At 36.5% G+C, this 12165-nt stretch overlaps 1 protein-coding gene across 3 annotated transcripts; it reads right to left on the bottom strand.

Annotated features, from left to right (window-relative positions):
• Positions 1-6151: 6151 nt before the first annotated feature.
• Positions 6152-11768, bottom strand: LOC113314392. 3 transcript variants are annotated; one of them, XM_026563188.1, is made up of 5 exons: positions 11429-11768; positions 11042-11118; positions 8384-8433; positions 7606-8300; positions 6152-6380 (listed from the first exon to the last, which is right to left on the bottom strand). In XM_026563188.1, exons 1-5 carry the CDS (start codon positions 11587-11589, stop codon positions 6239-6241), a joined length of 1125 nt encoding a protein of 374 aa, XP_026418973.1. In that variant the 5' UTR covers positions 11590-11768; the 3' UTR covers positions 6152-6238. The 3 variants fall into 3 exon arrangements, with proteins under 3 accessions (XP_026418973.1, XP_026418975.1, XP_026418974.1); XM_026563190.1 differs by lacking the exon at positions 6152-6380 and adding an exon at positions 7210-7246; XM_026563189.1 differs by lacking the exon at positions 6152-6380 and adding an exon at positions 7311-7491.
• Between the last annotated feature and the right edge of the window lie 397 nt (positions 11769-12165).

Below are 12165 nucleotides of genomic sequence, written 5' to 3'. Positions count from 1 at the left end.
TGGGGCTTGCAAGGAATCTATTCTGTTCCTAACTCTTCTCTGATTAGCTCTGATGTGAAAGAATTTGGAGTTCTTGTCCATGTCACTGTAGAAATGGTCCTTAGACTTCTGTCTGTTTGAATAAGCTTGTATTTCATTCAAGGCATCAATCTGTTTTTCAATTTGAAGTACCTCCTCAGTATTACTACCTTGAAGATCTGTAGCTTGCAGTTGAGACAGTTGTTCTTACATGTGTAGATGGTGGATTTTTGACAAAGGCTAAATTCGTAAATTCATAATTATACGAAGCTCTGATTCAGCAATCAGACGTGAGTATCGAGACACGGGTCTCTCATCGAATTCTCAACGGAGAGTACTTTCTCTCAGAGTACATGTAGATATGTATTCTCACGACTGGACAACGACATATCTCATGAATACTGAATACTTTCAGTGATTATTTCTATATAGCATCACGAGATGGACGGCTCCTAGACAGCTTTCTCTGCTAGTATAGAGCGATAACGTCTTCAGGAACAAACAACAAGTTTACCCTGACTATATAAAGATATGACTTACCGGCAAGCTCATATCGGGATAGTTAATGTTCCTAGACAGCTTGCTCTGCTAGTATAGAGCCACAAAGTTAATTATTCCTAATTACAATTACTCCTATTCCATGGCCGAATCCACGACTGGTCCCATGGAATGGCAATAACGATTGTTCTGATTCTATGATTGAATCCACGACTTGATCTCATAGAATAGCAATAACTATATTATCTCATTACTCCGATTTCATGATCGAATCCACAACTGGTCTCATAAATGGTAATAGATAAATCTTAATTACTCCGATTCTATGGTCGAATCTACGATCCCATGGAATGGTAATGCTCACTTTATTATTATGAATTCGTAGTCGAATCCTCAGCTGATCCTATGAATTAATAATAAACATCTTATTACTCAGTTTTGTGAATTATTCTCCACTGAATTCCATAATTAGTAATAAATAATCAACAACTGGGCGTCTGAGCTACCTCTAAGTAAGCCCCGATTCAAATGGTGAAGGTGTATTCAACGACGATACACTAACAGTCACCGCACGAACGAGTATTTCAAAAATACAACGAAACGATGAACCCATGCAAAATAGAAAAGAAAATAATAAATAATTAAAAATATTGACCAGGGTGATGGGAGCACGGACACACGACCGACCGTGTCGATGTCAATCCCACGCCAATTTTATATTTTTAATGCATTTTTATTATTTTCCATGATTTGATGAAAATTCTCTCATTTTATCAAATCTCCTTCGTCTCGAGGAAACTCCTCGGTTTCATGGTACTTCCATAAATCCATAAAAAATAATATAAAATTAAGGAAAGGAGTGTGGGGAGTGACCATTGGCCAACTGGCCATGCCTTGGTCCCAACCGGCCCCACACCCCACGGTTCCTTATTATTTTATTATTATTATTATTATTATTTCTCTAATTTCATGAAAAAACTCCTTGATTTCATGGTATTTTTGCAAAAATCATCAAATAATAATAAAATAAAATAAATTATGAAAACTTGTGGCCATGCCCTAGCCGGTCCCACACGCCCCTTTGTTTTATTATTAGTTTTCCTTGAATTCATCAAATTCCTTGATTTCATGGTATTTCTCTCAAATTAGGAAAAATTCCCTCAATTCATCAAAAATACATGAAAAATACACAAAAATTAGGGAAACTCGTGGGACTGGCCCAAGCCGGACGGCCATGCCTTCCATTGTCCCACACGCCCTTGTTTTTATTATTTTAATATTTTTTGCTTCCTTGAACTCATGAAAACTCCTTCAATTCATGGAAACTCCATAAATTCATCAAATTTCTCAAAATTCATGAATTTTTCATAAAATCATCAAAATATTATAAATTTAAGGAAAAGGCACCACGGGACCGTGGTCACGACCGGCCGACCATGCCTTGACCACGGCAGTCCCACGCCTCCTCATTCCTTATTTTATAATTATTTTTCATCATCTCATGGTGTTTTCCTCAGTTTCGTCGAAACCCTAATTTTGGCATATTTTCTCGAATGAATGCTCAATTGCACGCCCGAAAATATCAAAATTCTCAGGACTGAGACGGACGCCTTGGGGACACGAGCACGCTATCTTGACCGACCAAGATTGGCTCTTTGGCTCACGGAAGCCGGTCCCATCAATTTTCACAGTTTTGACCTAATTTGCACATGCTCGTATTAGGTCCAAAACTCTCCCAAACACTTTGGATTTTCATGAAGTGATCGCCAGGCAGTCACGGGACAACCCAGGTCCGATTTCATGACTCCATGGTCGGTCCCTCGCCTCGTCATAATTAATCAGGTTTTCTCACCTAAGGCTCAGACGAGCATTTTTGAATAAATGATTAAGCCAACATTTAATCATTCTTCCACCAAAAAATCGTCAACTCTTCAGGAGTTCTTCGTATTTGCTCACGTGAGCATATGGACACTACATGGTTGATCCACGGTCCCATGTAGTCGCTCCCTCCTTCGTCTCATGGTTGAAATTATGACGAACCATGAGTTGATCATCAATTGATCAAATTAGGGTTTCTGAATCCAAGGATCATCATTCCAGATTCTAACCTTAATAATTTTACGACGACCTCATGGTCATTAATTTTATTAATTATGTTCGGTTCAACGACCAGTATTCTAATTAATATTTTTGGTACGCTGCCAATAATCCATCAGACGAGCGACACATGCTCAGACGATCAAATATTCAACAATTCATCACATGAGCAACACTTGCTCAGATGATAAATATTTGCTCAAACCAAGGAATATTTGTTCAACAATCAATATTCAACGATCCACCGAATGAGCAATACTTGTTCACTTCATCGTAAGAACTATACCTCTGTCTCATGACATGTTCAATTCATGAGTTTCAGAACATCATGTTCGACACTCAGCAACTACATGGACTCATCGTCCCATCAAACCACGAAGTCATCGATTGACCAACAAACCACGAGACGTCAATCGTGTCACTTTGGGGGATATCACTTAGGGTTTTGGTCTGGCGGTCTACGGCACGTGTGTTCAAACACACGATGGAATGTGATCAAGTCGTGCAATCAGTTGAAGGAATTCACGAGGTAGTGGGTGGAAAATCGACCAAGTCTCCACACATTGAGTAACTGGTTTCAAACACGATCTCCACTTCCCCACTCCTCGATTCCATCAACTGTCACACTTCATGGAATCATGGTGTCTAAAATTCCAGCAATATAATTAAGTTTCTGAATCATGATTGAATCATCATCATCAGTATCGTCAATCTCACGTCAAACTGACAACACGAGATCATCAACTCATCAATTGAGCAACTACTCTCAATTGAGCAATTTCAATCACTCAGAGCTTATCGTATTCAGAACTCATACACCCACAATCTTTGATTGCCATTGATTCTACACATTTCTCAGCTTCCCTCCTACAGATCAACCCATCCTCTCTTGTGACCGAATTTACTCCGGAACGGTCATTGTCTTGATTTAGGCCGGAGTACTACAGATTGATCTCTCGAATCTAAAGCACCCCCTTTGCAGCGGTGCATCTGTGTGAGGTTTAACATTTCTCTCGGTTCGAGGAGTCTCCTCTGTACGGTCGTCTCCTCAATCCCTTAAAAACCAGCAAATCGTTTTTTCCCATCTACAGCAAAACAGTAATATTATTCTGGATCTGACCAAACATATTTTTGCTCAATTTAGATAAGATGTGTCTAGTGTTAGACAACTTGTCATTCATGACAAAAGCTGCAGAACCTGTATTGTTAGAAACCCAAGAATTTCTTATCTCATTAATACAAGAATCATTCTCTAGCCAATGCTCAAAAAATTTCCAAGTTTTACCTGAAGAATTGTAGCTAGTGTACAAGGACAAGAGTATGGGGGAATGATCTGAACCTTTTATGGGCAGATGAGTTAATTTAGAATCGGGGAAACAAATAAACCAATCTCTATTCATTAAAGATCTATCTAATCTGGATTTAATTCTACCAGTGCCATGACTATTACTAGTCCAGGTATAGGGATTGCCACTGAAACCCAAATCATGGGTCAGCTTCTTTAATATGATCTAGCACTTCATCTGAAGTAGGATTAGTATTGGTGTTTCTTTCAGAAGTATCTAAAGTGATATTAAGGTCCCCTATAAGGACCCAAGGAATTTTAACCACTTTACTAAGATTTTTTATGTAATCCCAATGAGCTAGTTGATCCTCTTTGTAAGGAGTGCCGTAAACACAGGAAATGAACCACTCCCCTTTGGAAGGATCATTAGTGATTAAAGTATGGAACATATTTGAAGAGGAGTTAACTATTTCAAGGTAGAAACCATCTTTCCATAAAAGAACAATGCCACCAGCTTGACCAATAGACGGAACAAAAGAAATATTAAGCATATTAAGAAACTTAGTTAGATTTTGAATCCTATTGTCATTGATCTTGGTTTCAGATAAAAAGATAATATCAGGGGAATGAAGTTTGTTCACGTGAAGCAGATGTTCTCTAGTTTCTTTGCCTAGAAATCCTTGGCAGTTCCAGCTCAAAATTTTCATGTTGTAAGAGTTTAAAAAACAACTAGACTTGATACTCAAGTAGTTGTAAGGAATAGCAGAATGAAACAAAACAAATTCAAAATGAGATTGAAATTGAAAACTAGACTGATAATGAAAAAACTATTAGCAATAAGAAATTGTATTACCAAGTTTTGAGTGGCCTCGTTCATCTCATGAGAAGGCTCATCTATTTTCTTAGCTCCATCCTCCATCAGATCATGCTCCATTTCATCTGCCTCTGCTGCAAGAGGATTTTTACCAGTATTATTTTCCATGTCGCTGCCTTCCATTAGAGTTAAGTCTTGATCGTCAGTGCTAGATATTTTGTTTCCCCTATTCTCCTCATCTTCTTTAGCTTCTTCAATTTGCTTACTGCTAGCATCAGCAATAAGTTGTATCAGGAGGTCCAGATCTTCAATGATTTCTAATCCATAAGCTAAAGCCAGTTCATGAATATAGGCTATGTATTCCTCATTAGTGTATCTCCTTATTCTGAGCTCATCAGCTATTATGTCGCATTCTTCATCCTTGTGATCAATAGTGAAGCATTTGGGACAAAGAGAGTGAGGTTGTTTTTCCCAGTGAAAACGAATCCAAGTTACACCTCCAGATGCATTGTTTCACCATCCTCCTCTATGAAGAGGTTTGGATAAGTCTATTTTGATTCTAGCATTGATAGTGCTACCATAGACTTGAGTAACATCTTCCGGATCTGTCGAAACTTTTAATCCTAGTTCTTCAATGGCTTCATCCACAATTTCCTTGGAGTGATGCTCGAGTAAGAGGTTTTTGAATTGCACATCCCATTCTTGATGAGAGAACACATAGCTTTCGACTGGAATAGTCGCATCATATTTTAGCAGATTCAAGTGACATTTCTTCGCATTCCAAGGGCTTTTTTTGAGAATAGTATTCATAACCTCTACAGTGTGGAACTTGAAGAGATATATGTTCCTGCCAATAGCTCTTACTTCTTTTGTTCTGTACTTGTTCCAAACTTTTTGTACTTCTTTCCTTATAACATCAGTATCAAAGTTGTCTTTTGAAAAAAAGCTTTCCAATAAGGTTTGTGTTGTGATCCTGAGCTACTTTGACAAAAGCTTGCTTAGTACCCACTGCTCTACGCATCTGCCTAGCACATATGTCTCTTGTCTGAGTGTTTTGCATTTTTTCAGTGATAGAAGTGATTTGATTGTTTGAAGACGACGCCGTTTGAGTTTCAAGATTGTTAATATTGAAAGTAATTGATATGAAGGAGGGTAGGTAGAAGGTATTTTCTAGGGTTGAAGCAAATCTGATATATATGATGAAATTATAGCTAAAATAGGTATAATTAGTTATACCAGAATCATTTTCTCCTTTAAGATTGTTAATGGGGATAATTCTTCCGGGGTATGAGATATATCCTATAAACAGAAAGTTGACAATATTTTGAGTAGATTGCGGTTGAGTTATATAGCTCCTTCCATTATGGAGAGAAATATGGGAAAATTTGAACTTTTTGAAATTCAAAATTTTCTCTCCCAGAATCTGAGTTGTTTCTACCGATTTGATCAAGTTAAGATCGCTACCGACATTTAAATCATAAAAATGATAAAGAAAATAATACTGATTCATACTGATAAAAACCTCTTCAACATTTGAGGCTTGTAATACTGCTGGATAAGTTGATGAAAAGTCGGTACTTGATTGTAACAATAGAGTTACAAGGAGGAGACCTTTGCAGAGAGAGGTCCAAAACTGAATGCTTCTCATGATTTGATGAACAAACAGGCCTGAAAATTAGCAAATAATTAACATGTTAAACAAACAGAAAAGATTAGCCAAAATAGATTTGAAAAAGAATTAAAAACAATACAGAATGGAAACAACTAGATTTCAAAATCTAAAACTATTCAAATGGATAAATGGAAACAGGTCGGGAGAGAAAATGAAGTAATTATCATAAGTTAAGATCTGAACATGGATAAAGACGATGAATGGAAGCATAAATCATTCGATAAGATCAAACAAAAAATATTAAAAAAATTCCGAGTTGACTCATTATCGTCCGATCCTCTCATGTGTTCACACAGGCCATTTAAATAGGACTCAAGGGTATCGTATCTATCAGGGCCCTTATAAATTACACACTATCATAGTTATAGGTGATTCACAATTTCAATTTCAAGTGTGAACTACCTCCTCCACGGAAAACTATTTTGTCGGTCTGACACATACGAGATGCGCAAATATGGGGACCAGATATCTACATCTACCCAGTAATGGAAATGTATGCTGTATAGCAAATATGGGGACCAGATATCTATATCTACCCAGTAATGGAAATGTATGCTGTATAGCATGCTGACAACTCCCATTATGACAGAGAGACAATGAATGAGATGATCCTACAAAAATGTACATGGGTAAATGCCGTTCTCACCTTGCCGAGGACAAAATTGCTGAGAACTTAGAATATGAGTACACGATGACCATAAATGGTGGTTCCATTCAATCACGGATTCAACCCTTTGGGAAGAATCACAGTCAATATAGTGGTGAGTTACCTATCTATCACATAGATCAAAGAGATGTGTAAATTGGCATGAAATGACTGTTGTACTAACAGGTTCTGCTTCATGGCACACATGATTTTACACTGCATGAAGTTATCTATCTGTATTAGTATTTATCCATCTACATTGATACGACATGCCGGAGAGAATTTTAATGCAGATCGAATATCATTCATACGTGTTATAGGGATTGAACAAAATCGAAAGCCCGGGCCGTTACGGCACGGGTCATATTCTAGTTACTGAACAGAAAAACAAAAGTAAAATTTTCCATCTTGTGCTCAAGTACTGTCTTTTTCTATTGAATAAAACAAACATAACATCCCTCCTGTTCCATATAACCAGACATATCATGTTGATCAGTTAGTAATATGAGTTATGTGAAGCACGTAAGCAAATTTATCAAGTCATGTAGAGTGAGATTATACCAAGAGTTTCTTACTTGTTTCTAGAATAAAAGAAACTTCTTGAATTCCCGGTAGAAAGAGATTTTGCTAAAGAATAAGCCTTCAGTGCTGCCTGATATCCTTTTCTTTTCCAGACGTTTTTACGGATACGCTTTTTAGATATCGATGTGCGTTTCTTCGGAACTGCCAAAAGGACACCATCATCTCCATGACTCAAATCCTCGGTCACCGTCAATGCTATATCTGGGGAAGTGGCATATACAGTACTAACAAGGTCTCCAGGAACCTCCACAACTTCACCAGAAGCATGAGCAGACACGGGTAAACTGTCTGTGCCCCCATCTGTCGATATACCATGTTCAGAAATTGCTTCGGATAATACATTAGCACCGTCAAAAGTTCTCGTGTATCCCTGAATCAAGGGTTCACCAAATTTTCCATAATCTGATGCACCCTCAGTGAGTATCCGTAGTTTAGAAGCCAAGTAAGGTGTTTCCTTAACTTTCTCACCAGAATTTCCGCTCTTCATGAAATTTTGATCAAAATAACTACTCGCCTCTCCTAAAACCAAAACTCTAGGCTTTACAGGAAGCAAGCTTTTTGATGTTGATCTTAGACCTCTACCAGTTGTCCTTCGTGAAAGGCTTTGTCTTTGTAGGGAACTGCAAAGTAGCCTACATCGCTGTTTAGATACATTTCTCTGCAAAAACAGGTTCTGCCTCTGCGAACCCTGTAAAAGAGAGATGCTTTTATCAGAATCGTAAACCATCAGTCACCAGATAACAAATGAAAAAAAAAAAAGACTAACTAAACCTGCAGGAATTCTCCCACTGCAATCTTCCCTGCAGCAGCCATTGCTTTAACTGCACCAACATAAAAATCAAATCTTTCAATACATCAAACAGATTATTATCAACTGAACTATGTTACACTAACAGAATCACAGTGTATGTACAACCTCAACTTTTAACTTAAATGAAGTGCCAGAAGAAAATGACAAACTTTTTGTTCCACCTCTTGCTTAGAGAAAATGTATATCCATTTGTTCAATCTCTTGATAAATTCCAAAATATTGAAAGGAAAAGGATAGACAAAGTATAAGCTGAAGAGTTGACGGATCAAACATCAGACACCCATGTTTTTTCTTTTGTTAGAATGCAGACACGGCAGTGTACCTAAAATCTATCAATTACACTATATCATATGTAAATATTTGTTCATAAGAAAGTTACTATTTTACTAGAAAGAAAACATATGCAGAAAAAAAAAAATTCTGCGACCTGGATTTCCCAGTTTGTATCAAAGAAGATACAGACAGATTGGGTATGTATGTTAATCACTTGGAAGTTCAAACCTTTCCAATACGAAAATCCTTGTAAGCAAAAAGGATATATGGAAGCTGGTTTTGAGCAGATGATATTTAGAGTGAGACAATGACGTTGACATTAAAGGTCTTATAACAGTTAAATTCAAGAAAATCTCACATTTCCAATACGATCAGTCAACTGGCACTTAGATAAACAATCTAATAGCTAATAGTATATGCCAGCGTTGAAATAGTCCAAATAACAGTGAACTCATTAGAACTTCACAACAGTTCACATATACGGACGTTTACATATTTCCAGTTTAATTTATTCTAAAACTTTCACTGAAAGCTAAAACTTTGGCATGGTATCCAACAATGTCAAAACTGAAATATGTTGACCCCCATAGGCTCTCCATGAGGCCATACACCTACAACACATCCTTTAACCTTTGTTGACAACACATCCTTGCTACAATGTCAACAAGAACTATGTTGTTGATCAAGGTAAAATGATCAACTGATGAATATTATGCATACCACAAAGTGGTTTTACTCATTAAGAAAGTCATAAAGTGAGCAAGAGAGGAAAAGAATAATGAAAATACTGATGTGAACATACTCTAATTTGTTTTGGCCATGTATTAAGCTTGAAATCTTCATGTGGATCCAGCCTAGCTACACCGTCTAAACAAACAAAGTACGTGTCTGATCAGTATTTGGATATTTTTGCCTTCTTGCCTGCTTTATAACTTCCATCATAAATTCATAATTTAAGTTAGACATTAAACAAATTCCATACATCAGAATAAACCAAACTAGTAAGTCATACATTTGCCGGACCTAAATAACAATATATCGCATACTAATATACAAACAAGAGTAGCACTGTGTTTGAGACCAATCGATCCAAACTGACAAAAGAGTTGAAAGAAGATGCATGATAGTCAGCTAGTTGTGTTATGGTAACTAAGTTTACAGAGCTAAGAAAAACATTTTACATTTCCATACTAACAAGACAAGAAAGATTCGGAGTTTATAACAAACACCAAAATACTGTTAGCATGTTATATACAATGGTCTCTTGATAACTTAAATCCATAATTAACAAACAATATAAGCATTAAAAAACGCTTATGAGGATTACCCATTAATGATAGGTAGCCATGCAAATTTAACTATTCAAACTACAATTTGCAATCTTATATACATACCTATACAGCTATACCATGTCCATATGGACTCAGTTTCAATTGAAAAATCTTCTGTTAGAACGAGCAGAGAGCTATTTATCTGAAACAACTTTTAGCAGTTTGGTGTTTAGAATTAGAAGGTCTGCAATTTAAAGCCATACTTCTAACCAAAATCCACTGACCAATCTTCATACTGAGTCTAGGAAGCTTGAAAAGACATAATTTTGATGCTAATTTTTTGATATCTTTATATGAACATTTGTTACATTCCCACCATACCAGATTTGCATGAGAAGCAAAGAAAATACCGGAGGAAAAAAATCCAAGCTTTGGATGCTGTAGGCATCAGTTTGGTTCCAATAATTACATACTCATTACTCAAGCTTAACCTACTTTCTTTCTCTGGTTTCATTTCAGTATTAGAACATGGTACCAACGGGAATAACAGGTTATAGTTCTGATCGGTACAATGAATAGTTAACAACATGTACTACTATGTATTACGAGCAAATATACATTGATTGTACGAACCTAGCGGAGTAACTTAATGGAGTGCTAGAAGAAAATCTACAACCCGACATCAGGTGTTACCACTTTCCCAACCACAGGCTATATAGAATCAGCTTTCAATTTCGAGAGAAATGACTCAGCATAGCCAAGCTCTGCCTTTTCCACCCTATGCAACTCAAATGTAGGTGAGACCTAATCCAACCTATTTACTATTTTGCGTCCTATATGTGAGGCTCTTAGTTGAATGCGGGTCTCCGAAACCTGATGATCATCTATACCAACTCAATATTATCATTCAGGTACTGGGATCCCATACCTGGTGAAAGGCTCCAGAATGTAATAATGACAGAACGTATTTGTGATGATGCGAAAAAGTTATCACGAGGAAATAAATTCATCCAATCTCTTAATTAATAAATTAGAAAAATAACAAATAAAAAAAATCAACAGCAAAGAACTGACCGATTTTGAATGTATTATAACCCCGATATTGCTCCTTAATGCTGCTCAAAACAGCAGCCTCGATACATACCTGAAATCTGTCAAAACCAACTGCAATTTAATCAATTACCCATGATCCACTAACTATTAAAAACGGCCCTAGACTCTCAGATGTTTATGCTCTACTATCACTATATATTCGCAATTTCTTAGTAATTAGAAATTCCTCATTCAGAAGATTTGTAAATACCTACAGTCTCAACCTAATTACAGAATCAAACAAGTGCAGAAATTTTGACAAATTAATACTTAAATCAGACAAACAAAGCAAAATAGAAAAATCTTCTCAAAACTGCATCATCATTAACCTAATAAACAAGTACGGAGAATGAGAAAAGAAATTTATACGAATTGTTTTCAGGGAAAGCCAACGGAAAAACCCTTGTCACTTGAACCCCGAAAAGTTTTCTTTGAAAACGGAAAACACAACTACTAAAAACACTTTCAAGTGCTCGAATGATAATCCGTATCATTTTAGTAACCAGTTTCCAAGCCCACTTTATAAGCATTTCCCAGGATCACTTTTGGTACGAAAATCCTACTCGCTCATCCGTCCATGGAAAATGAATTTTTGTTTATGATGTCTTTGGTCGTAGAGTTCAAAATTCCGTCCTATGTATAATTCCACGGGATTATAAATACGTGAAATGGTGTAAATTCCTCGTCTGTTTGGTAATCAAGTGAACATTTTTGAAAATTTTAGAATTTCATTTTTTTAAATCCTAAATGAAAGGTTAAAAAAAGTAGTTCCATAAATCCTTCCTAAGTTTCCCAGCAAATCTTAAGAGAAGATGGTATTCGAAATGAGAGATTTGCTGGAATTATAAATCCTGAGGAAAACGTGAATTCGTGGGACTTGGACAACCAAACATACCAAGGGAATTGTAATTACACCAAATCTCCTGGACTCATGAATTCCACTTTTAAATTTCTGCATCCAAACCCACTTCGTGTTTGCACAGTTTGAAGGAAACAAGAAGACGCAGTGATTTTAGGATTTTTTTTTCTTCTTTTATGCTCATATTTCTACTGAAATAAGAAAACACAAAAGTTACATATCTCTCAAACTAGAGACGGAAATATAG

Source organism: Papaver somniferum, chromosome 9 (genome assembly GCF_003573695.1).
Source record: "Papaver somniferum cultivar HN1 chromosome 9, ASM357369v1, whole genome shotgun sequence".
Taxonomy (NCBI): domain Eukaryota; kingdom Viridiplantae; phylum Streptophyta; class Magnoliopsida; order Ranunculales; family Papaveraceae; genus Papaver; species Papaver somniferum.
This window is presented reverse-complemented; position numbering and strand designations above follow the sequence as displayed.

What these genes read in the sequence shown, in the direction of transcription:
- LOC113314392 (XM_026563188.1), bottom strand. Translation starts at nt 11,589, where the DNA reads ATGCTTATAAAGTGGGCTTGGAAACTGGTTACTAAAATGATACGGATT. An exon ending in TTATAATACATTCAAAATCG is followed by an intron (nt 8,434 to 11,041) that starts GTCAGTTCTTTG and finishes ATGTTGGTGCAG; the next exon opens with TTAAAGCAATGGCTGCTGCA. An exon ending in CAGTGGGAGAATTCCTGCAG is followed by an intron (nt 8,301 to 8,383) that starts GTTTAGTTAGTC and finishes TCTCTTTTACAG; the next exon opens with GGTTCGCAGAGGCAGAACCT.